We start from the raw sequence: 23,354 nt of genomic DNA, 5'->3' as shown, positions 1-23,354 counted from the left end.
CATTTCACTCTCTGATGAACATGGTCAACAAAAAAATTGCCGACTTTATTGCGGTCTTGTATGCTTGATAAGTCTGTAATTTTATCCATTCTCTTGGCAATTGACTCTTGTGCACTCTCATACATGAAAGATACTTGCCATGATGCACGCTATGCTTTTGCATCTCGGGAGGCCGTCGCAAGCGCATCAAGGCCCTGATGGCTTTTATTAGCAAGTCTGGCCCAAACTACAACGAGGAAACCGGTACCCCACCCGCTTGCGGGCTCCGCCAGCGGACTTGGGAGAGGAGCCATGCCGTTCAGCTTCACGATGCATTACAAATATGGCCGCAGCTGAAATGGTTTTAATCACGCAGTGAGTCACTTGCCGGGCAGCAGGAGAGGGAGCGCGACCCGTCTCGGTTCGATGATGCCCTCACGTTGAGCCTGGCAACTACGTGTTCCCCGCGAGAATGCCATGCTTACAAACAGTCGAGCGACAGAAGGGCGCATACCAAAGCTGCGACGAGGGGGCATTGGAAATCAAAGATGGAGACAAACAGTATTCCATACCAGAGAATCAGAGCCATCGGCCGTGCATATAAGAATGGGTAGAGAATCGTTGATTTAAAAGTTCAAGCTCGAAACAAGCACCGCAGATAAACAGACTTGCCAGGCATTCATCTCCAACAGATCCCATACACTACTCACGAGACCATCGCTCAGCAGCTCATCAAACATGTCTTCTTCCCAAAACGTCTCCGTCTTTGGCATCGGCAACATGGGCGCCGCCCTCGCCAAGGCCCTCCTCGACGCCGGCTTCCGCCTCACCATCTGGAACCGCACCGCCGACCGGCCCCGGGTCACCTCCCTCACGGCTGCGGGCGCCGTCTACGAGGCCGACGCGCGCGCCGCCATCCGCAGGAGCGATGGCATCCTTCTCTTTTGCGTCGTCGACTACGACGCCGTGTACAATATTCTCGCGCCACTCGACGCCGCCGCCGCCGGCTCTGGCCAGAGCCCTGGCTTCCTCGCCGGCAAGACCGTCGTCAACGTCACCAACGGGACCCCCAGGCAGGCCGTCGCCATGGACGCCTGGATCCGGGACCGCGGCGGCGCCGCGGCGTACATTGACGGCTCGGTGCTGGTGACGCCCGAGATGGTGGCCACGCCGCACAGCCTCCTCGTCTACAGCGGCGGCGGCGCCGACGGTGACGAACAGGCCGTGTTTGACGCGCTCGTCCGGCCCGTGGTCCAGGTTCTCGGTGAGCCGCTCTACCTCGGCGCGGCGGTCGACGCCGCCGCCGCGCAGGACCTCGCCATGCTGTCTGCCATGTACGGTCTGCTCCAGGGCGCTCTCATCGGCTTTGGCATCCTGCAGCGCCGCTCGAGTGACGCCGACGCCGACGCCGACGCCGAGCAGCAGCAGCAGCCTGTTGCGCCGGGGACGGAACGGGTGACGGTCCCCATCATGACGGCACTGACGCCGCTGCTCACGCGCATGGCGAGGACGGTCGACGCCGCCTCGTGGGCGCACAACGGCGGCAACCCCCTGGCCATGATGCTCGCGGGCATCGACAACATCACCGAGGCGGCGCGGGACGCGCGCGTCGATGCCGACGGGCTGGCCGTCTTGGCGGGCGCGATGCGCAGGGCCGTCGAGGATGGGCACGCGGATAGCGACTTTTCGGTGACGAGCCGGTATTTGCTCAAGTGAGGGGGGATTTATTTGAACTTGCTCTCCTTCTTTTTTGTTCTTTTTCATTTTCAAAAAGCATGTGGTTGTCCCCTCAACTCATCTCATGTCCAAGAAAGCATTATGTAATAGCTCCAAATGAATTGGCAGTTGTATCATCAATGCGCAATACTCCATTGTAGTATAGCATATCAATTGAACAGAACCGAGACCCGGATCAAACCAGAGTTTCCGTCTTCAGCACTGCATGACTGGCTAGATTGATTTGAATACGCAGCCTAACTGCGACCCGGGGTCCGTGTTTGGCCGTCAAAGAAACGCTACAGCGTCTCCAAGTCTTTGCGCATGAGCTCCCACGCTCTGGGCGGGAAGCTCCCCGTGAGCAGCGTCCTGCCGCCGTGCTCCCTGCCGAGGAACCGCAGGTGGCTGGTCCGGAAGGAGCTGGTGAGCTCCAGCGGGTGGTAGTAGAGCACCGTGCCGGGCGGGTTCCGCGGCGTCGCGCCCCAGGCGGACGCGCCGCCGCGGCAGACGACGGCGCCCGCAAAGTCGACGGCGCGGAAGACGCCGACCCGGGACAGGTTGTTGGTGGTCAGCACCTCGCCCCACGGGTCGCAGTAGAGCATCTTGAGCGCGCCCTTCGCCTCGACCTGCCGGCGCTGCATGGCGACGTAGCTGAGCACCTGGCCGCGCGTGGCCTGCTCCGCCACCTGCCGCCGGTAGTCGAGGGCGGCGACGCCGGCGGGCGCGGCGGCGCAGCTCGGCGGCAGGATCGCGTGCGCAAACTGCAGCAGGTTGCTGACGTGCTGCCCCTTTTGCTCCCCGAGGGCCTCCTCGAGCCTGAACCGGAGGTTGATGATGGTGGCGACGCTGACGGGCCGCGGCGTGCTCTGCGAGGCGGCCAGCATCTTGGCCGCCCACCCCGTGAACACGTCTCCCTCGCTGATGAAGGCGGCGGTCCCGGAGCCGCAGTCGCCGCCCTTGGAGGCGGCGGCGACATCTGCGCGAGCGCGGCGGCAGAACCGATCCAGCACGTCGGGCTCCAAAACAATCGTCCGCGTTTCAAAGGTCTCCTTCCACAGGGACTTGCAGAGCATCCGAAACAGCAGCACGATGAGGCCCACCGGCCGCAGGCTGTGCTTCTCGAGGACGAGGTCCTCTCGTGCGGCGCCCGACTCGCGCGCCAGAACCTCTTGCAGGGGGTCTTCGTGGCTGCCGAGCAGGGGCTCTACCTCGCCCGCCCTGTCGTTCAGGACCAGCGACCAGTTCCGGAGCAGCGCCTGCAGGCCCATGGCGTCCATGAGCGCGTGCGGCCACGACAGGGCGGCCACGGTGGCGTCGGCAAAGACTGTGACGTGCAGGGACAGGAGCGGCGCGTCCCGGTCCATCATCTCCTTCATGGACTGAGGCGTAGACGGAACGCCGGTGAAGGCTCGCAAATCGTCCCCCGACTGCTCCACCGTGCAGTGGTTCTCGGGTGCGCGTAGCCACGCCCCCAGCCGGTGGCTGTCGATGCCATCGCTCTCTCGCACGCTTTTCGAAAAGGTGATGGCTGGAACGTCGTCGGTGAACTTGTGCGGCACATGAATCTCCAGTCTTTTGGCTTTCTGTTCCTCGCGTGTTAGCGGCAACTGGCCCCGCACCCGCAACCTTGTTTGCGTCGGCTCACGTTGAATCGGAAGCGCCCTCCAAGCTTGCGCCAGTCTCCAATGTGGAGCAGATCTGACAAGGAGCTCGCTAGCTTCTCGGGGTCAAGGACATCATTAAAGGTGAAGACGTATGAGAGAAAGAGGTTGCGAAAGTTGGCGGCGTTGTCGAGCAGGTGGACAGGATAAATGTCCATTTTCGCCGACATACTGATACTGGAGAAAAAACGGTTTGATTACGAGAATTTCAAAAACCCTGGCCAAACCACGGCTCTGTATTTAAAGGGACCGGTGTCTAAGACATAGTCATCCCTGCGAGGCATCTAGTGCGCCTCTACTCCGTACTACTGGGTAAAATGTCCCACTAGTACTCCGTATACTGACAGTATACGAAGTGCCGCTCACGCCTTTCTATCAATCTTTTCATTCGCGCTAATAAGCAATCGCTACACCAAATTCAATAGTATCCTTTTAGTCCCAGCAGCCCCCCCCTAGTCATTGACGTGTCAACTCCAACCAGTACCTGCCACCCAGTACATCTATTTAGTGTTCCACCAAGTGCGTAGACACGCTGCCATTTGACATAAAAGAATGAAGGATAGCCAATAACCGGAGTACGTGTTCACTATACCGGTTTCGCTAATCATAATGTCTCATTTGTATCCACAGAGATAGAGCTTCGGTATGTACTGATATGAGCTCTCGGAGTACAAATCAGCCCCAAAGTAGCTTACATGTTGGCCAGCGGAGTAGCCAAGGATGGCACTCCTCCTCAAATACTACCAAGTCGATGCGTAACTGCACTGCGCCGAACAGCTCAGCAGCTCAATTCTCACAGACTACACTGCCGCTGCGCCGAGCCACCATGGCCGCCCCTCACGATCTTGAACCGGCAGCAGATGATGTGTACCCGATGCACTTGCAAGATGTCAATTTCCGCAAAGTTATTATGGCCTGTACCATGAGGTTTGATCATGTTCTGGACGCCGAAAAGCTGCATGCGGACCTTGCTCGGCTGTTCGAGATTGGCGATTGGCGAAAGCTTGGTGGGCGAATCCGACATAATGTGAGTCGACGACGCACCTCGGACAAAGCGCCGCCGAATGCTCATCATCTTGTGAATCATGACAGAAGGACAAGGTGCTGGAGATTCACGTCCCAAAGCAATTCTCTGCCCAGCGGCCGCCACTCACGTTCTCGTGCGTCGACCTGTCGAGCACGCCCATTGCGAAGCACAGTCTCGCCAGCAAACTGCCCGTCCCCACAGATCAGGCATCCGTCCAGCCAAATCCATACAGCCTCATCGATCTGGGTATCCGTAAAGGCATACCAGGGACGATAGACGACATGGTGGACCGTGACCTGCCGCAGGTCTCTCTGCACATTGTGCGGTTCCGGGACGCCACGCTCGTCAGCATCTCGTGGCCGCACTGCGTCATGGGCAGCTCGGGCTTCCGCATCCTGCTTCATGCGTGGTCTCTCGTGGTACAGGGCGAGGAGGCTCGGGTACCACCCCTGCTAGGAGCTAGAGAAGATGTGCTGGAACAGCTCGAGGGCCGGGAGGATGTGCCGGCCGATGAGAGATGGATCCCACAGGAACGCCGGCTTGCAGGTTGGAGTTTGGTCTCATTCTTCTTTCGTCAGGCCTGGCGCATGGTCTGGAATCCGAGACCAGAGGTGAGGACTGTATTTCTTCCCAAACTGGCGCTGCGAAAGCTGCTCGACGCTTGCAGAGAAGAGACCTCGGACGGCGCTTGTGAAGATGAGAAAGGTTCCTCTTGGCAGGAATCGATGCTAATGGCCTGGTTCATAAGGTTCTCGGCGTGTGCATCGCCCCCGGACAGACCCGTCACCATTGTGAACTTTCTCAGCGCCGGACAGTGCCTCGCATCCATGTTCGATCAAGCAGGCGCGTACGTTCAAAACATGGTGGGGTATTCTTTTTCTTTCTTGTCAGGCCCGGTTGCTAGACGCAGCCTCGGGCCTCTACTTCGAGAGCACGACCGGAGCGTCAAGCAGCAGTCAACGGAAGCGCAATTCATCAACTTTCTCCGGACCTATCGTCGCGCGACGCGCAACGGGGGCACTTTCCGGCTCTTCTACGGCCCGCCTGATGCCCACATCATTGCCTGCAACAGTTTTGTCGAGGCAGACCTGATGGGTGCTGTTGACTTTGGCAAAGCTGCGCTGCCAGACGCCGACGCGGATACCGGCGCGTCGTCGGGCACCGCCCCCGACCGAGCTCCCGCTGGGACAATGACAACGCTCTACTATCACATCATCAACAATCGCCTCGGAGTCGGCCTCGATTGCGTTTACCTCCTCGGCAAAGATCATGGGGAGAACCTGTGGGTGACGGCGGCGCTGCCTGCCAAGGTCTGGGATGAATTGAGCAACACTCTGGAGGGCATGGCGAGGACGTGAGGCAATGGTAGCAACTAGACTTTTAAGAACAACCAGAACGGTCTTTTCCCTATACAGGTGACAGGAGACACTGATCAGGCATTAGAAAAAGGTGTGGTCCCGAACCCTTCGTGGCTCTACTTAGACCAGACGCCGGGGAGGTAGGGCAGCTCAGCTGAGGCACTACCAAGAGGCTTGCTCGGCATCAAAAGGAAGCAAGAGGACATTCGACTGCAAGCTTTGTTTCAGGTATAAATCACATGTCTGGCAAAGCATGTGCAGATGTTCCATTCAAACTTGTATGATTTGCCGCTCGATTCCTTGTCGAAAACTGGTGGCACCAAGCCCTAGCTCAAAAGAGGTATAATTCTTGAGAGGGGACTACGCGGAGCTACTGGGTAGATAGAGCTATCTTTAGTTGGTAGTTATTGTCGTATAAGCTACTCTATTCGCGGGGAATGCCGAGGTTCGAAATACTGGGGCGGTAATAAGCCATAGGCAGCTCACCCAAACAAGCTTCTCTTTCGATTAGTTAGTCCAGTGGTTCTTGGGCCTCTTTTATTTATCCGTCTTTCTCATTATTTACTTGATATCGATAGTAAACAGACACCATCTGTCAAAGGGCACCAAAGCGGTGCGGAAAGTACACTCAACGTGCTCATTGTAGCCGCAGGCTCTGCCATCACCAATAGCACTTACACAACCACTGCCGACTCGAGTCAACTCGTCACCATGTCTTCTCTTCTAGCCCAGCCGAGCTTCCTCAAAGCCCTCTACGTCGGAAATGCTGTACGTCCTCTTTTTTCGTTTCCGACTCGTCATCTGTTGCACCTCGACTAACGCCGCATGTCCTCCAGCTGTGGTTTACCAGGTAAGAAACCGAGACTTGGGCCGCGCCATCCGCGCCATCCGGCCCTCCGGCCAACCAGTTCCAGCATTAACAACATCCGCCAAACAGCGCGTTCTACCACTTCTCCTTCCGCCAGGATCTGATGATGCGCAAGCTCTCCCTCCGGCGCTCCTCGCGCGACGCCGCCGTGGCCGCCCTCCCCTCGGGCGACGCCTGGCACCACGACATCATGGCCTACCTCGGGGGCATGAACACGGCCCTGGCCGCGCTCGCCGTCTTCCGCGTCTACGGCCTCTGGAGGCGCGTCGCCGGGAGCGCGGCCGCCGCTCCCCTGTCCGTCCGCACCGCCGACGGGGACTTTTCGCCCGACTTCATGGTGCTGGTCGTGCTGGGGCTGGGCAACTGCTCGCAGGCGGTGCTCAACTTTACGCGGAGCCGGGCGTCGGGCCGCTGGATCATGGGCAAGGGCCTGGATCGGATCACGGTGCTTGACGCCGTCTTTACCGTCCTAGACTGGGCTGCCGCGTTCAGCGGACGGTAAAATACAATCACGGGGACGTCTGGAATCGGCATGGCTTTGGGAAAAGCACTCCTGTGCTTGCGCATGTACGTGTTGGTTAGGAAACTATTTTTCAACCAACCCTTGCAAATCTCCCACTGTGGGAGAGCCAGCTAACGCTACTTGAATAAATTGAATTGTACCCACGCAGTGCATCGATGAACGGACCAAAAAAAACAAGTCAACCGTTACGCAGCAGCAAAAAAACGTACAGCACCCGGAGTTCGCTGGTCGTCACCGACCCAGCTACTACTCAGGCGCTCGAGTGGTTATCGCTCGGAGATCAGACGGGATCCAGATTGGGCACTCGGCTATGGCCGTACATGATGTGGTTACCATCTACTTTTGTATATAACGGGACTGACTAGGTGCCGTGGTGATGATGGAGGCGGAAGCGCAGCTACCGCAGCACGCCCCCAGGAATGAAGCACGCATGGAACCCTGCGTCTTTAACAAAAGAATTAGGGTTAATAAACAAATAATTTGTTTTTCTTTGCATCTTCCCAAACTCACATCTTGTCCATTCATTTTCTTTGACGGAGCATGAGGAAGAACCTTGTCCATTACTTGGATGCAGGGCTGCCGTGTGAGAGAGAACAGCTTTGTCGAGCGCGCTGGCTGGAAGCAAACTCCCCTCCCAGGATAGTTTGTATCACACAACTGCCAGTATCACTTTGTACGCGCCGCTCAAAAAGGTTTATTAGCCAACCCATCCAAAATTAAACGACATTTGGCTCAAAACAAAGATAAAGCGGAACAAAAAAAAAAGTATGGATCTCCGATGCGGGGAATCGAACCCCGGCCACTGCGGCTCTCAAGAGAAGATGAAAGCGCAGGATCCTAAAACCACTAGACGACATCGGAGTTTCGCCATTATGGGATGTGCGACGGCTGCTTATCCGTGTATATGTTGCTGTCAAGATTGGCATGCATTGAAGGTAGCTTATTCGTACAGGTCATCTACTTAGGTGCTTACTGTAGTCTCCCGGCAGCGCCAAAACATGTCTGTCGCCAAGTCCTCTTCGCCCGCGTTGACCTGCCTAGGTGAAAGCGTAGCAAAAGAAGAAGAAGAAGAGGAAGAAGAAGAAGAAGAAAAGAGACGAAGTGATGGAGTCCAAGGACAGCAATACATCGTATGGGCTTCAAGTGTCAGTCACATTGCCACTCCTTCAGCAGAGAATCAGACATGGGCAAGTCCAGAAAAATAGCAAATTCATGTATACCGAGCCTTTACCAAAACCATAACAAACTACTATACATAAAGTTGTAGTTCTTTGCTTATTGTATTTTATACCGTCTTCCCCATTAGCAAAAAAAAAACCCCAGTCTCTCTTCCCTTGCTCGAAAAGTTTCTTCATCCAAATTGCTGGCCCTGGTTCGATTGCTCTTTGGCAAAGCAGAAAAGACAAAGAACAAAATACAAGGGAAAGAAGCCGAACCACCAACACCGTGCCCCCCTGAAATCTCGCCCATCTTACCGCTTCTTGGTCGAAGGGCGCGGTCTACACTCATCGTTGTTGACGGGATGCAGCATGACTTTGATCGGGTAGTTTTGCGTGTTATGCTGGTAGCCCTTGCTCCAGTCGTAGCCGACTGCGTAGGCGAAAATGGTGCCGCTCTTGTTGAAAGTCGTGGCGGTGATGCTGCCCCCGACGTTGGGATAGCCCTTGAGGCGGTGCTTGGCGTCCTTGTCCCAGAAGTGGAACGTGCCGTCCGAGCCGGCGGTGCTGAAGGTGCCGTGCACGGGGTGGAAGGAGATGGCGTTGACGGCGTGAACATTGACCGTGTTGTTTACCGGCGCGTCGCGGTGGCACTTGAAGGAAAAGTTTGATCTACACCTTGTCAGCAAAAGTCTCGAGGGAGAGGGAACGGTGAGTTAGCAAAACGGGGGCAACATACGTGGAATCCTTGTCCTCGACGTATTGAATCGCGCAGCGCCCCTCAATGCTGCCAATAGCAAAGCCGGCAGCGTCGGTGAAGCAACTAACCACCCTAGTCTGCCACTTGAGCGGGCTCTGAAGCGTCTTGTAAATCTTGGTCGGCTCCTTCAGGTTGATGATGTTGATGTAGCGGTCGGCCGTGCCCACGACGCACAGGTTGTCGCGCACGTCGGCCGTGTAAACGCGCTCCTGGCACTGCACCGTGGCCGCCGCACCTTGCTGGCGAAGATCCCAGTACTTGACAGTCTTGTCCCACGAGCCCGTGACGACCATGGGGCTGCCGCTGCTGTCGAAGAAGCGGCACGAGCGCACAGCCTGGTCGTGGGTGCCGATGACGATGTCCTGCTGCGAGGCGAGGTCGCAGACCTTGACGTTCTTGTCGGCTGACGCGGATGCGACCTTTGTTCCATCCTGTACACAGAGAAAAGGCAGAGAGACATCATGTTAGCTGATCCTTTCTTCCTTCTCTTGTATTGCGTGCACAACCACCACCTACCTTGGAAAAGTCGCAGTCAAAGACAGGCTGGGTGTGCTCAAAGGCGTGACGGCCCTGACTCTGGCCGTTTTGGGCAATCTCGTAGATGCGGACCTTGTTATCCCAGCTAGAGATGGCAAGAAAGTCCTGCTGGCTCTGACCCGGCGAAAAGGACAGCGCTGTAATGGTGTCGGTGGGAGGGTCGCTCAGCGCCACGTCCGACTTGAGGTCGCCGAGGGCGGTCGACGTTGCCGAGGACGTCGCCGTCGTCGCTGCTCCGAAAAGGCCCGACATGGTCAAGTATAGGAGGTCGCGCCGTGATGTAAACGGTCGTCGGGTAGTGTTTTATGTCGAGGCTGTCGAGGAACGCGTGCTCGAGTGCCGTCGGACCAAATTTCCTGGGCACAACACCGCTCGCTGCCCTCGTCCAGAATTGCAGCGCAAAGCGTCTTTATATCTCTGGTATTTCCTCCTCGTGGCCTGCCCAGTGAGCGTAGCTAGGCAGACAAGGTAGAGGGTCGCGGGTGGTGGCAAGGCAGAGGCAGCAGCAGCAGCAGCAGCAAGTCGTTGCCTGAGCTTCTGGCTGAAATCGCGAACCTGAGCAAGCTCCCGCTTATAGCGACGCTCCCCTGTAAATGCATCCGCCCAGCCAACCGCGTGCCACCGCCCAGAGCTCTGCCCCACAATATTACAAGCGGCAAAATTTGGAGCTCCAAATTTATTAATTTTTTTCTTTGCTGGCGGCCTTTTCTTCTGCTTTCTTCTTTTCCTCCTCATCTCCCCTTCGCTCAACAGATCGCTGTCGAAGCTTACATACAGAGATGTCTCGCTCGAGACGTCTCTTCCTTCTAGCTTTGGGAGAAAGTCCCCGGACACCTTCTTTTTTCCTTTACGGAAAGAGGACTTGCGGAAACGCGCCGCCATAAAAGCACTGCGGCTGACTTCCGCGCCTTGGCCGCCTCTGGCAATGACCATGCCCGGTCTGCCGCTACATTCGCCCGCCTCGAAGCTGATGCGTCACCTCTGTCTCTATAGCCGCCGCTCGAACCATCATGGGATGAAGATACGAGTCCGAGTCGGGTGCGGTCCCGGGGATGGATACGTGCGCTTGGCAGACGGCGGGTGGATGGTAGACTGACGCCTGTGGCTCTTGCTGTGGTGGTTGCGGGTGCAGAAGATTTTTGTCGAGGTCGATAGTTATGCGATTGCTGGGCTTCACGGCCCAGTTACTCGATGGGGCTCATTCTTGAGGCGAAGGGGGTTCCGAGTCCATTCCTGTTGGGACTGGATTTGTATTTCTTTCGTCGATGCTCTCCGGCATTGATCCCAACAACACTTTTTTTTACATTCTGAAATTTCACTGGAAGTTTCTAGGGAGATTTGCCTGATGCGCTGAGACGAAGCAAGTTCATATGATGATGACCAATATTAGAGTCAAGCACCGAGCCAGAAACCCTGGTGATGTGGACCACATATATTCATGTCAACTGATGGCTTGTGTTTCTTTTTCTTTTCCATCTTTTGCCTGGCCTCCTTCCTTTGCCTCCGTTGACCAAGTTCCATCATTCTCGCACTCGTCACACAGGTCCGTAACTGCGTAGATACTTAACACGTGGAGCCGATGGCCTTTGCATTATAACGCACCAGGACTATACTACCTTGCTTGCTATCGTAGTCCCTGAAGCACGTTCTGCAGACGCCATCGCCAGAAGGTTGGCTAGAGTGTGAGGCAGAGGTGTATCTTCCGAGGTGTATTGATGTGTGGCTACCCTATATTCGAACATTCCGGCCGAGTCCCGTCTGGATCAATCCATATGACCACCAGAGGAGTGTAAAGCTATACATATCGGGATACAGAGTTCAAAGAGAAAAGACTCTCAAGGAGCAAACTAGCCCATTTCAATTATTCTGCCACATCTCGAGTTGTGTGCCGTGTTGCCCAACTCACAAATCATTCTACCGTTATTAAGACGAAGTCCAAGCCCGGAAATGCCGCCACAAACCGCCACGAACAATCAAAATCATTCCAAATCAACTAGAGCGGCTCGCGTGAATTGCGCGAGTTCATTGCATGTACCTTTGACCGACCCAGTCTCCAACGCTGACCTGATCGACTACACAATCACCAACAGCCGGCAACGTAGTACAAGTTGGCCGTGAGAGGAAACCCTTCACATTCATTCCAATCTGTCTAGATTAGGTACACAATAGACACCATGTCCAACTACATTGTCATGCTAGTTGATTGTGACGTATGTTGGAAAATCGGAACAAATTTATTTGCGAGCAGAGCCTCGCCGCCCCTTTGGCGGTTCTATGCCTTTACTCAGCTTTATGGCGCGCGCCAATCTGAATAGGCAACGCTGCCATGCCAAGCCGGCTGATTCTCGAGATGCCCGACCCATTTGTCAACTGACTGATACTTGTTCATTACCATTTCATAAGGACCACTGGTACAAGTGGCATTGAAGGTAATGCCTAGAGGTAAAGAAAGATGTCAGAATTAGTGCCCGCACGTCCAAGCCGCCGGGTTCGGCGGATACATACCAAACTTCCACTTGTCTCCGTTTCCATTCGTCCCATATGCATCAAGCATCTGGATACGGTTGAGATGGCGGATATCAACCGTGTCTTTGCCAAAGGCCTTTTTCAGATCGATGGTCCCCCTCTTCGTAGAACCAAGGGTCAAGGCTTCGCCGAGCTGAATCTCTGTGCTATTGCCGATCTTGAATGCCAGCTTATCCCACGTGCCAGCCCAATCCTCATTAGCTAACGTAAATTCGTAGGCTAGCCTGTTGATCTCAAGGCAAGCGGGAATACCCCAGTCGCGATACTCAAGATCGAAAGCGGTAATAGTTTGACCTGGCGAATTCTCGGGAGAATATTGATACCACATGTCCATATGAGCATGTTTGTCAAGGCGAACGTGCAAGTTTGTTTCATAGCACTCTGCCAAAATCGTAATTCCTACGTTGAGACGTTAGTATCAGCTGGCAGAAAGACTTGGTGACTCCATCCTTGTACCTTCAAGGAGCCAAGAGCCGGCGCTACTCTTACGCCCCATAGGCTCAGCGACATTCAGAGATATTCCGTCGAGTTCGTTGATAAAAAAACATTCACTTCCGTACGCGTCTAGCATACTGGCTCGGGCAGAGAAGAGGCCAGGTTTTTCCACTACGGATTTGATCAGTAGGTTGACCGGACCGCGCGGACCTTGAATCAAAACGTTGACATTATCGGAGGGTCCGGGCTTGTTCTCTTCAGAGAACTTGACAAGAATCTTGATACGTTTGATCCAGTGGCAGACGCCTGGGACACCCCTTGATAGTATAATGTCGCGGAGCTGCCGGCAGACCTTGGTCTCTGCGGTTGGGTATGTTGCTAGAGTGAGTAGCCAGTGCAAACGTTAGCGAAGCCCGCGACTTTGGCTCGGCGCCCGTTTCTGAGAAATACCTCGTCGATGGATCAGCCCCTTGGCTTTCCGGTGCGCGGCTTCCCGGTGCATCTCCCCGCTGCGGACGAGCTCCTCCACTGGGACAGCTTCTCTGGCCAGAGCCGCGCAGTCATAGTTGTCAAAATGATCCGCGATTACATCGCACACTAACTGTTTGTTTCAGCTCTGACTCTGCAGGGGACGGACCGTAGACTGTGAATGGCTATTCACGATCCTTTTTTTCCTAGGACGAAACCCACCAGAGTCTTTCCTCTGAAGACCACTACCCGGAGCTGCTTGGACAGCTGCTGTGGCCCAGGTTAGCGCTCGGAGTGCCTTTCCCAGAAGCATATTGCAGATTCGATAGAGTAGTAGATCTTTATATAACGAATAGCGTAAATTGTCGAATATTGAGTACGTGGTAGGCACTCAAGTCTAATCATCGCTGAGGTGATCTATTGCTACTTTGTGCGGCTACCTCTATATATATATTACTATATAGATAGGAGACTGCAATTTGCATAGTGGTCTGACTGCGGAATGATGTCTTCGTGTACTCGGCAGAAAAAAAGTCGCCTGAGGGGTAAAGGGTGAGGTGGGCACGGCACTGAGGCAAACACTGTATACGAGAAGTCGGCATGTACCGAGCACTCGGCAGTATGTGAGCCGGTATCTAAGTCCCGTCGTCGAATTGCGTCACCCGCAATGCAAGCTTTGGCATGGGGACGACCACCGGCAGCAATCCGCGTGTTTTGGCTCATGACATGGCGTTCTTGGCTCAGTCCAAAGGAACAACAGACATTCAATATATACGTGCTAAATTTCATGCTTCCACGCCGATGGGGGTTGAATGTAACGCGGTCTATTGGCAGGATTTGCCGAGTGCGTGACCCTCGGTCTGAGTATCTCATGATTAGCATTGGGGGGTCATGCTACTTGCGAGGCGAAAGTTTACACCCTTGCAAGAGTCGGTGAGAAAATGTCAAACTATAACCTACCCTTCCATCTTCGAACGCATATTTCTTCACGAAAAGAGCTACTAAGTATACGCAGTCCGATTTTTACTCTATTATAGGTAAAGAAACATATATCATGGTATAGAGTGATATTTTCTAATTTTGTCCCTATTTGAAGAGCGAGAGGCACCCAAAGATGCTGTCTTTGAGTGCCCTATACTCCGTAATCAGGCCTTATATGTTTGTAGGCTTTGCTCCGTACCTACTAACTAGTAATAATAGTTTGAACACAAGCGTCGCTAAAGGCCGGAAGTCAGCCGCAGTGCTTTTATGGCGGCGCGTTTTGAATGCCTATTCTCTTTCCATCGGGATACAATAATATGCATTTTTATATAAACTACTAGTACGGAGTAGTAGATGATGAATTCGTTCATACTTGAATTTATGCACATCCCTATTTGTGGCTCTATCTGTAGAGAAATAGGCGCTTAGAGATGCCGTATTTTGGTGTGATGTGGAGCGAGTCGAGAATTGAAGTGCTTCGGTTCCCCAGGAGTGACTTTGCAAGAGCCGTTATCAATGGTGCACCGTACTTGATACACTTATCGTCTGGCCCCAAACAATCGCCAGTCTTGGGCAATCGGCAATCCCAAGCCCCAGTGGCGGAAGCTGGTTTTCGACGTCACCGGCTGGCGACGTGTGCGCCACTGGCTTTGCCTCCCAGCTGTACTGACTGCACTTGCTCACTCCGACACTGCCATTGTGCGCCCTCAACCCACAATCACCGCCGGACTCGACGCTGTTGCAAGATTGCAGCAGGCTCCGGTTCCGCGAGTGGCCCGCCAAGGGGCCGGTAGACTGCGTAGCGTGCTCGCGGCTCCCCTTGCTGCCGACGGTGTAGTCGAGGTGAAGGGTCCGCAGGAACGGACGCAGCGACGTGATGGATGCCGAGATGACGGCAAAGTGCAAGGCTGCTTCGGTAATGATGTGCGGCACTACGTTTGTGAGCGTCGGGTCGTGGTTGAGGTGAGGGGCCAGGAAGCAAATCCGGACAATGGCGATTGGAATCAGACTAGATCATGCCTGTCAGTCAGTATTCCTGAACAATAGAGGGTGTGAAAAAGGATGCGGGTCTTGTTGTCACCCTTTCCCCTCCCTTACATCAGACGGACTGCAAAAGCCGCCAAGAGGACGGAGCGCTTCCGCCAGCTGATGTGGACGCCGCTGGCCAACATGAAGGCAACGCCAAAAATCAGCGTCTCGATGACAATACCAAGCATCTCGACAATGGTCCAGCGGATGTGCTGCCCCCCTGTGTTAGCGCGGACGAACCGTCCAAGGAGAAGGGGAGGGAGGCAACGCTCACCATGTCCGAAGAGCCGTCAACCGTGGCCCACGGTCTATCGAGCCTACCGCGCAGGCCAACCGCGATCATGGAGAGGGCCCCCCAAACAACGGCCAGAACGGCCACTGCCAAGGCTGACGCGGTGTGGCTCTTGGACGCCGACAGCCGGACGAGGAACAGCGCCGCCGACACCTTGCACAGGGTCATGGCAGCAATGTACAACTGCTGCTGCGCGAAAAGAGCCTTTTCAATCTGGCCGTGGACGCTGTCCGCCACGCTGGACAGAGTCAGCCCATATCCATGCTGGGCAGCCCAAAAGCTGGCGGCGACGTCCAATGTTGAGACCAGCTTTGAAAAAAGGCAAAAAAAAAAGTCAGTCAGTATTCGGGTCATTCGTTTTTATCTCCACTCGGCAGAACGTACGTATGCAGCCGTGATGAAGTAGTCGTCTGTTCCCCATCGCTTCACGTTCACCTTGGCCCAGACTCGTACCGACATCATCAGCGTCGACCAAGTCCAGAAGATGAGCATGCCCGACAGTAGCCAGCGGCCTCTCCCCTCCGCCATTGTGTACTGGCTGGTTGCTTTGCCTACAGCAAAGCAAACCACATGAGAATGACAAAAACGAAGGAGGAAAAAGGGAAACCAACGCTCATCTTAGTCTTGATCCCATCAACAGGGAAATAAGCAAACCACCCCCGCCCCCCTCCCCGGACTTATTGGGCGCTCTTTCAAGCGAGCCATTGATTTGCTTTTTTTTTCTTCTCTCTCGGCGGGCGTACAGCGCTCATCAAATGAATGCACGCCCGAGTGCAGGGGCACTGAACCGCGGCCGCGGCGGCCGTCTCGTTGCTCTGAGAGTAGGACCCGCAATCAGTTTTGCAAACCTTTCAAAGACAGAGAGAGCGGGCTTGCAGGGGTGTTGGAGATCCATAGAGGCTTTTCGTCATCAGACATCTTACCATGAACCGCTGCGGTGTGACCTGCTGCCATGTGGTTGGCGAAGAAGACCGTCACTCGTTGTCGAAGGTGATGAGAGAACTGGGGTAGGAAATCTTAATTGACAGGGAACAATTTCCGAATAGGGAAGCATAGCTCATTTGACGGCGTTGTGGAGCTCAGAAAAAGGATGTAAAGCTTTCTCAGGCTCATGTTTTACCCAACCTCTCGATTGCAGCCGGGCCACCTTGGGCCAACGGCCTCCGTCTTGATCAAGCTGTGCCGGACTGGCAGGCTAGACTTGTCTACGTGCCATTTAAAAGTCCTTTTCCGGTTCAACTGCAGTGATGCAAGTCTCCGCATTGTTCTTCGTGATAAAGTCCCTGCAGGAAAGCGTTTCTTCAAGCTGCTCGCAAAGACTGTTCCGTTCCCGCCCGCTTGGTCGAGGAATTGCCCATGTGCGGGATGGAGAAATCTTGCTTGCTTTTAGGGCAAAAAACGCATTACCGCTACCCGAAACCAGTAGCGACTGGCAGTGTCTCACTATCGACGTTTGAAAAGAATGATCGCAAAGGCGAAGCGCAAATGCATTACAGGACCCCGCGGTAACAGGGCCACTTCAGAGACATGCGTCTGGTGTCTCTCGTTCGACCCTTTCGTCCTGCACTTTTGATTCTCATCACACTTGTCACATTTTTGGGGGATTCCTCCCTCCCACGACTTGCCTCTTGATGCGTAACTTTTCACCTCGCATCCATCCTCCTTTCCGTGGGCTGGTCGAGGTTCTGTTCAGACTATGATGCTCGCCGAACCGTCAAGGAGCAACGCCGCGCAGTTGGTGACAAGCGTCTCCGTCGGCTCCAGCACCGCCGCGTCCGCCGTGATGGAGGTCGAGCAAGGTCGTCGCAGTAGCGGCGGTGACAAGGCGACCCGATCCAACCGCGCCGACGTCGAGAACATGCGGCGGATGGGCCGCTCGCAGGAGCTCGTCCGCAACTTTCGCATGTTCTCCATGGCGTCCTTTGCCGCCATGGCCACGGCCTCGTGGGAGTTTGGCGTCTTCCAGATGCAGCCGGGGCTCGTCGACGGCGGACGCCCCGGCCTCTTGTACTCGAGCCTCTGGGGCTTCGTCGGCTTCCTGCCCATCTACCTGAGCATGGCTGAGATGGCCTCCATGGCCCCCATTGCCGGCGCGCAGTACCACTGGGTCAGCGAGTTTGCGCCGCGATCTATGCAAAAGGTTCTCAGTTACGTCAGCGGGTAAGAAGGGCACTGCAAATTTTCGTCTTTGATGTCTTTGTTTTACTTACGTGGAAGGTAACCATGTCGTGTAGTTGGACCTCGACACTTGCCCTCCAGGCCGGGAACGCGCTCGGCATTTTGCTGGTGGGAAGCCTCATCCAGACCATCATTGTGGTCAACGTCGAGGACTACACTGCCCCAGCCTGGCATGCAAGCCTCTTCGTCATCGTTACTATTGGCTTTGCCTTTACCGGGAGCGTCGTCGGCCACGGTATACTGCACTACTGGCAAAATATGGCCTTTGCTATCCACGTCATGGTTTACTTTGCGATTCTGATTCCCATCTGGGTAAACGCGCCAGAAGCCACTCACTCGCAGGTCTGGACACAGTTTGAAAACAGAGGTGATTGGAACAGCATGGCGTTGTCAATTCTGATTGGCCAACTCCCTGGAATAACCTGCCATGCTGGCGTTGATGCTGTGAGTAACAAACCATTCTTTTTTCGCGCGAAGAGCTTACAGCTGATGGGTTTCGCGTCGCTCTTCGGCAGGCAGCTCACATGTCCGAGGAAGTCCGTAATGCTTCCACCGCCGTTCCTCAAGCCATGCTGATTACCTTTGCGGTCAATTTTGCTCTTCTTTTTCCAATGATTGTCACCGCTGTATATCACATGCCCGACCTGACACCTGCACTCGACGACGCCACATCGTTCCCCTTCATTTACGTCTTGAGGCAGACAATGACCACCGGCTGGCTCACCGTGACTCTTGTAGCCATTGTTATCATCTTTCTTGGCTCCAACATTGCCTACCTTACCGCCACTAGCCGCGATCTTTACGCCTTTGCCCGTGATGATGGTCTTCCCTTCTCCAACTGGTTGTCGCAAGTGAGCAAGCGTCACGGAGTCCCACAGAACGCGGCCATTACTACCAGCGCCATCTCCTTTCTCCTTGCTCTCATATACGTTGGAAGCAGTGTCGCATTCTATGCGATTACGTCCCTCTTCACCGTTGCCGTTCTTCAGTGCTACGTCCTCGGTATAGCTTGTGTCCTATGGCGCCGCATTACTTACCCTCAAACGCTGCCTCACGCCCCCTTTTCACTTGGTCGCTGGGGCGTCCCAATCAACATCAGTGCGGTCGTTTTCGGTACTTGGGGCTTCTTTTGGGCTTTTTGGCCGCAGGTCTACCCTGTCACCGGGGACAACTTCAACTGGGCATCGCCGCTGTTCTTGATCACCGTCATTGGCGCTCTCATAAACTATGCCATTAGCGGCCGCAAGAAGTACTTTGGCCCAGTTGCGCTGGTTGATGGTCGCAAGGACGAATAGGCGGACTGAGTTATGATGTGAATGCAGCAGAGGAATGAAAAAAAAAGACGCAAACCTGAGATGAAAGCTAGCTTTGCTATAACGGCGGATTTGTACTCCGTACATGGCTATGATCCGCTCCACGGAAAGGTCGAACAACGGTGTGGTCTGCATTGAGCGTTCAGTCATTCGCCAGCTTAGGCTGATGCCGGCAATGACATTGGAAAAGAATGGCACAAGCAATGTACAGCAAGAGATAGCCTGCACGCCATTTCAATTAAAAGGCACTTCTTTGAGATCAGCGCGCCTTATTACCATGCTATATGATTGCAAGCCACCATGACCAGCTGGCTTAGCCTGCTGGAGGATGCTGAGACGTGACGGGACCTGAGTAGGTGCGAGCGCGGCTTATCAGAATGGCCTTGTCATACGATGGTGGCTTGTCTGAGGGCAAAACCGGGCTAGCTTTCAGCCCGATTCGCAGCCATGTGCCGCTTCCACCTACTTGGATCCTTGTGGTATAGTCTACCGGACCTGAGGGGCAACGTTTAAAGCCACGAAAGAAAGGAACCACAAAATGGCTTTGAAGGGATGTTGTGGCGGGTTGAAAGGAAGCAGGATCACTACAGGGAAACAGCAGAGCACGAAGCGACAATCTGCCAAGACTTTCTGATACCAGTATAATTGACAACCATCTCCCATGGGTTTACAGAATAATGATCATTAGCTGCAAATTGATCTTCACATGACAAGATGGTCGGACAAACCACCCCGGCAAGCCACAATGACTACTGCAGGACACGAACCATGCGAAACCAGACTAGGGGCAGCCAACCTTGCCCAACCTTGCCGTCTCTGCCTCGAGTCCTTGACGGCATTTCCATCTTTTTTGCCTCCAGTCATTAATAAACAATACTGAGTACTTGACTAGGGCAGTAGGGATAGGGGGGCTTTTTGTCTTGGTCGTCCCCCCCACAATTGCAACGCCTCTTTCCCGCAGCACAGATCTTTTCCCATCCCTATCCTTTGGCCCGTCCCGACTAGTTATTAGCAAAGCGGCGCTCTGGGGTATTAGAATGCGGATTCCTCCACTTTCTTTTCTGCCCGAGTGCATGATCTTTGAGCTTGCACCTTTCTTCTTCTTTCTCTGCTTTTTTTTTCTCTCCCGGCACTCGGATCGGAGCGCTCTCTTGTTCGTTGTACGAATAATCCAGCTCGGGACCACACTCGACCGACTTACACGGCCATTGTCGCAGCCACACTCGCTTTATTGACGCCCATGGTGGTACGGGGATAATCCCCAGTTAAAAAAAAGAGAATCTGATCAAGGCGGCCAATCAATTGAACCAAAAGCGAAAACCGAGAAGAACAAACAGATAAAACTTAGAACTACAACATGCTCACCGACATGCGCTTCCTCTTCCTCATCGCCGCGTATGTCGCGGCTGTCGTCGCCGAACTCAACCTCACTGCCATCACCGCAGAGGTGCCGGCGTGCGCCATCCAGTGCGCCGTGGCCGGTCCCGTCCAGGCAGGCTGCGGCTTGCTGGACAGCGAGTGCATCTGCGCGCGGCTGCCCAACATCTCGGCGCTCGGCGCGCCGTGCATGGTCAAGGCTGGGTGCAAGATTGACGACATAATGAGTACGTTTTTTCGCTACACTGACAGGGAAAAGAACCCCCTCTCCCCAAAAAAAAACACGGTCGAAATTGGCAGCTGACAAACTCTTCTTCTTTCTTTGACTTGACAGAAACTGGAAGCATCATTGTGGGGGAATGCGAAAAGGAATACGCGCGAACGCACAACGGGAGTACGGACGGCATGTATGCGCTGCCGTCCGACACGGGCTCGGCCAAGTCGGGCGCTGCGACGGGGCTGTACGGCGCGGGCTGGGCCGTCATGTCCGCAGTCGTTTTTACTGCCACGGCGTTGTGGCTATGATGATTGGGTTTGGTGGCTGTCGAGTACCCTTGATACAACCTGTTTCAGGCGTTCCTGACCGGGCGCATGGAGTCGCTGCTAGGTACGCAGGCTCTGTGCCTGCTTGTGAATTTGGATGACGAACATGAATGATATAATTATTCCTTGTATATATTAATAATGGCGGACAGTCCTTTGTACTCATCGCCTTGTTCTATAAAACATAAAACAGTCTATATGATCCATATGGTCCCAGGTACCTCCTCTACGCCCTTCTCGTGTCTATTCCCTATTGCTTTGCGACTCTAGTACACAGCAATGGCGCCGTTGGTACCGCCATCAAAGGTACCGTGCAGCGACTCCAGCTCGTGAACGTGACGCGCCATCTGCATGCCCTGGCGCCTCGACGCCTCCACGCGCTGCCACGTCCACTCGCCGTCGGCGTCGAGATCGACGCGGCCCAGGTCGGCCGACTCGTCGCCGAGCTGGTTCTCGCCGGCGACCCAGCCGCCGGGACGGGCCGGCAGCAGGCCGCTCGCCTCGAAGACGACGGCCGGGTGGACCGTCAGGCGGCCGAGCTTGAAGACGTACTTGCTGATGGCGGTGGCGTGGATCTTGGCCTCCCAGCCGCCCGAGGCGTCCTGGCCGCGGCGGACGCGGCAGCCCGCGAAGCCCGGGTCGAGCCACTCGGTGGGCCGGGCGACGCCGGCGGGCACAAAGTGCGTGACAATGTACGCCCACTTGCGGTCCCAGCAGAGGACGCGGCTCCACATCTCGTAGGAGCGGTACGCGCCAATCTCGCGCTTGAAGCTGCACGAGACGGAGCCGAGCATGATGCCGAGCGCGCCGCCGGCGGGCCGGCCCGTCTGCGGGTCGAGCACGACGCGGTGGCGCGCGTTGGACGACAGCTTGGCGAGGCCCGGCCGGCAGAGGTACGAGACGAGCTGCGTGCGCGACGAGTCGAGGTCGGCAAAGTAGGTCGAGTTGGACTTGTGCAGGTTGTAGTCGATCTCGAGGAGCGGCGCGCGCGTGCGCGTGATGACGTGACGGTAGAGGGCGCGGGGGCCGAGCTCCGGCGCCGGACGGATGATGTTGTGATGGATGATGGGGTAGAATATGCGGTACTGGGCGAGCAAAAAAAGAAAAGGTCAGCGTGTGCCTCAGGGACAACTGGGGATCATGGCGCGGCATGTTTCCACCTTACCGTCCAGACAAAGGGCATGTTCTTCATGTTGAAGAGGACAAAGATGAGCAGGAGGATGCGCGAGCTGCGCCCAGGGCCGGTGAGAAAGGCGCGAACGGCCTTTTGCCAGTCGATGCGCGAAGCGGCGTAGCCGGCGGACCCGACGACCAGCGGCACGCCGACACGCACCATGACCTTGAAAGACATGCTTCCTGTTGCTTTCTGTGGTTCGCGCCCACCACCCCACGACGTGATGCGATGCGATTCGATATGCGATGCGATGCGATGGACCCGATTCTGTTAGGTCCCGCTGGCTTTGGGTGGCTGCCGACGGAGGACGCGTTGAGTGAGTGCGCCGCGTAGCGAGACGAGGACGACGAGGGCCAGGGCCGCGGTCCAGAGGAGCAGCGTTCGAGACTGGCAGAGGATTGTGGTAGCGACACACTGGCGCATTCAGTAAGAAAACAAGGGATCAAAAACGACAAATAGGGAAAATCTGGAGAGAACAAGACGGCAACATTGAAATGAAACAAGACGTGCGAAAAGAGGGTTGGATGACGAGCTTTTCGACTCCTTAGCGTCAGGGTCCGATTGTGCCTGGGCCGAGGTACTTGCCTATCCTAGCGGTCCACTGTGAGATTGTTCCGCTGCAACGTGCCGAAATGCTTACTTAGTACGCTTTTGTTGGGACCAGGCCTGTCCTAGTCAGCATGGAGACGTCGAAACTTGAGTTTGGCAGTCCAAAAGTGTAGGAGGATGGCTGTATATTATTACCCGTTTCGCGTCAAAACATGCAAAGCGGCCTGCTGCGTGTGGATTTCGGCCTAAGTAGGAGTTCCAGGCAGGCGTTCCACGAATTACTTGTAGCATTTGCCCCGGATCTGTGCCTGCCGCGCGCGCGCCTCCGTTTGCATTTCACCCTCTCTACTTATACAACGCTGTTTCGAGCTCCTCCATGTCATCCAGGACGCCCTTCCAGCGCGCCCACTCGGCATCGCCGCCCGGCAGCCCTCCCGCGAGCGGCAGCCTTAGACCGCCGCCGCCGCCGCCGCCGCCGAAGCCCCGCAGACGACGGGTCGCCTCCTTGATGCCCGGGACGCCGTGCCGCACCACCATCTCCGCCATGCAGCTCACGCGGTACTGCAGCCGCGCCCGCTCCTCCCTCTCCCCGTCGGACAGGGGGGGAGCCGCCGCCTGCCGCGACGACAGGGCGAACAGCCGCACCAGCGACCTGGGGAAGAAGCCCGCCGAGCCGTCAATGGCGCCGCCGCAGCCCACGCTCATCACGGGCAGCAGCTGCTGGCCCAGCCCGGTGAAGACGCGGAACCTGTCGGCGTCGCCGAGGGCCGGGTCGAGAGCGATCTGCGTGAGCTGCGAGACGTCGCCGTGCGAGAGCTTGCAGCCGACAATGTTGGGGTGCTGCGCGAGCGTCGCAAACGTAGCGGGCGTGACCTTGACCATGTTGGATACGCCTGGGTAATG

The 23,354-nt window shown here is 55.5% G+C and overlaps 10 protein-coding genes and 1 non-coding gene across 11 annotated transcripts; 5 read left to right on the top strand and 6 right to left on the bottom strand.

Annotated features, from left to right (window-relative positions):
- Positions 1-717: 717 nt before the first annotated feature.
- Positions 718-1,695, top strand: V2A60_009428 (uncharacterized protein; the record flags this gene model as incomplete). The annotated part of the gene is made up of 1 exon (XM_083260693.1): positions 718-1,695. The coding sequence occupies one exon, from the start codon at positions 718-720 to the stop codon at positions 1,693-1,695; it is 978 nt and encodes a 325-aa protein (XP_083116819.1).
- A 299-nt stretch (positions 1,696-1,994) lies between these two features.
- Positions 1,995-3,526, bottom strand: V2A60_009427 (uncharacterized protein; the record flags this gene model as incomplete). Its single annotated transcript, XM_083260692.1, has 2 exons — positions 1,995-3,278; positions 3,341-3,526. 2 exons carry the CDS (start codon positions 3,524-3,526, stop codon positions 1,995-1,997), a joined length of 1,470 nt encoding a protein of 489 aa, XP_083116818.1.
- A 656-nt stretch (positions 3,527-4,182) lies between these two features.
- Positions 4,183-5,741, top strand: V2A60_009426 (uncharacterized protein; the record flags this gene model as incomplete). The annotated part of the gene is made up of 2 exons (XM_083260691.1): positions 4,183-4,383; positions 4,449-5,741. 2 exons carry the CDS (start codon positions 4,183-4,185, stop codon positions 5,739-5,741), a joined length of 1,494 nt encoding a protein of 497 aa, XP_083116817.1.
- A 711-nt stretch (positions 5,742-6,452) lies between these two features.
- Positions 6,453-7,111, top strand: V2A60_009425 (uncharacterized protein; the record flags this gene model as incomplete). Its single annotated transcript, XM_083260690.1, has 3 exons — positions 6,453-6,509; positions 6,578-6,591; positions 6,679-7,111. The coding sequence occupies 3 exons, from the start codon at positions 6,453-6,455 to the stop codon at positions 7,109-7,111; spliced, it is 504 nt and encodes a 167-aa protein (XP_083116816.1).
- Positions 7,112-7,905: 794 nt separating this feature from the next.
- Positions 7,906-7,993, bottom strand: V2A60_009424. The gene has a single exon. It is a non-coding gene; the product is annotated as a tRNA-Glu (tRNA).
- A 610-nt stretch (positions 7,994-8,603) lies between these two features.
- V2A60_009423 (RNA export factor GLE2) lies at positions 8,604-9,838 on the bottom strand (the record flags this gene model as incomplete). Its single annotated transcript, XM_083260689.1, has 3 exons — positions 8,604-8,961; positions 9,029-9,480; positions 9,566-9,838. The coding sequence occupies 3 exons, from the start codon at positions 9,836-9,838 to the stop codon at positions 8,604-8,606; spliced, it is 1,083 nt and encodes a 360-aa protein (XP_083116815.1).
- Positions 9,839-11,876: 2,038 nt separating this feature from the next.
- Positions 11,877-15,845, bottom strand: V2A60_009422 (uncharacterized protein; the record flags this gene model as incomplete). The annotated part of the gene is made up of 8 exons (XM_083260688.1): positions 11,877-12,022; positions 12,092-12,511; positions 12,569-12,925; positions 12,998-13,144; positions 14,713-15,005; positions 15,095-15,237; positions 15,300-15,626; positions 15,702-15,845. The coding sequence occupies 8 exons, from the start codon at positions 15,843-15,845 to the stop codon at positions 11,877-11,879; spliced, it is 1,977 nt and encodes a 658-aa protein (XP_083116814.1).
- A 1,168-nt stretch (positions 15,846-17,013) lies between these two features.
- V2A60_009421 (uncharacterized protein) lies at positions 17,014-18,790 on the top strand (the record flags this gene model as incomplete). The annotated part of the gene is made up of 3 exons (XM_083260687.1): positions 17,014-17,477; positions 17,552-17,939; positions 18,011-18,790. The coding sequence occupies 3 exons, from the start codon at positions 17,014-17,016 to the stop codon at positions 18,788-18,790; spliced, it is 1,632 nt and encodes a 543-aa protein (XP_083116813.1).
- Positions 18,791-20,165: 1,375 nt separating this feature from the next.
- Positions 20,166-20,710, top strand: V2A60_009420 (CFEM domain-containing protein; the record flags this gene model as incomplete). Its single annotated transcript, XM_083260686.1, has 2 exons — positions 20,166-20,412; positions 20,520-20,710. The coding sequence occupies 2 exons, from the start codon at positions 20,166-20,168 to the stop codon at positions 20,708-20,710; spliced, it is 438 nt and encodes a 145-aa protein (XP_083116812.1).
- A 284-nt stretch (positions 20,711-20,994) lies between these two features.
- On the bottom strand, positions 20,995-22,079 carry V2A60_009419 (uncharacterized protein; the record flags this gene model as incomplete). Its single annotated transcript, XM_083260685.1, has 2 exons — positions 20,995-21,813; positions 21,894-22,079. The coding sequence occupies 2 exons, from the start codon at positions 22,077-22,079 to the stop codon at positions 20,995-20,997; spliced, it is 1,005 nt and encodes a 334-aa protein (XP_083116811.1).
- Positions 22,080-22,796: 717 nt separating this feature from the next.
- V2A60_009418 (dihydrodipicolinate synthase family protein) lies at positions 22,797-23,333 on the bottom strand (the record flags this gene model as incomplete). Its single annotated transcript, XM_083260684.1, has 1 exon — positions 22,797-23,333. The coding sequence occupies one exon, from the start codon at positions 23,331-23,333 to the stop codon at positions 22,797-22,799; it is 537 nt and encodes a 178-aa protein (XP_083116810.1).
- Between the last annotated feature and the right edge of the window lie 21 nt (positions 23,334-23,354).

The sequence above is a fragment of the Cordyceps javanica genome, chromosome 6 (assembly GCF_051103115.1).
Source record: "Cordyceps javanica chromosome 6, complete sequence".
Taxonomy (NCBI): domain Eukaryota; kingdom Fungi; phylum Ascomycota; class Sordariomycetes; order Hypocreales; family Cordycipitaceae; genus Cordyceps; species Cordyceps javanica.
Note: the sequence above shows the minus strand (reverse complement) of the source record. Positions and strands in the feature narration are given on the sequence as shown.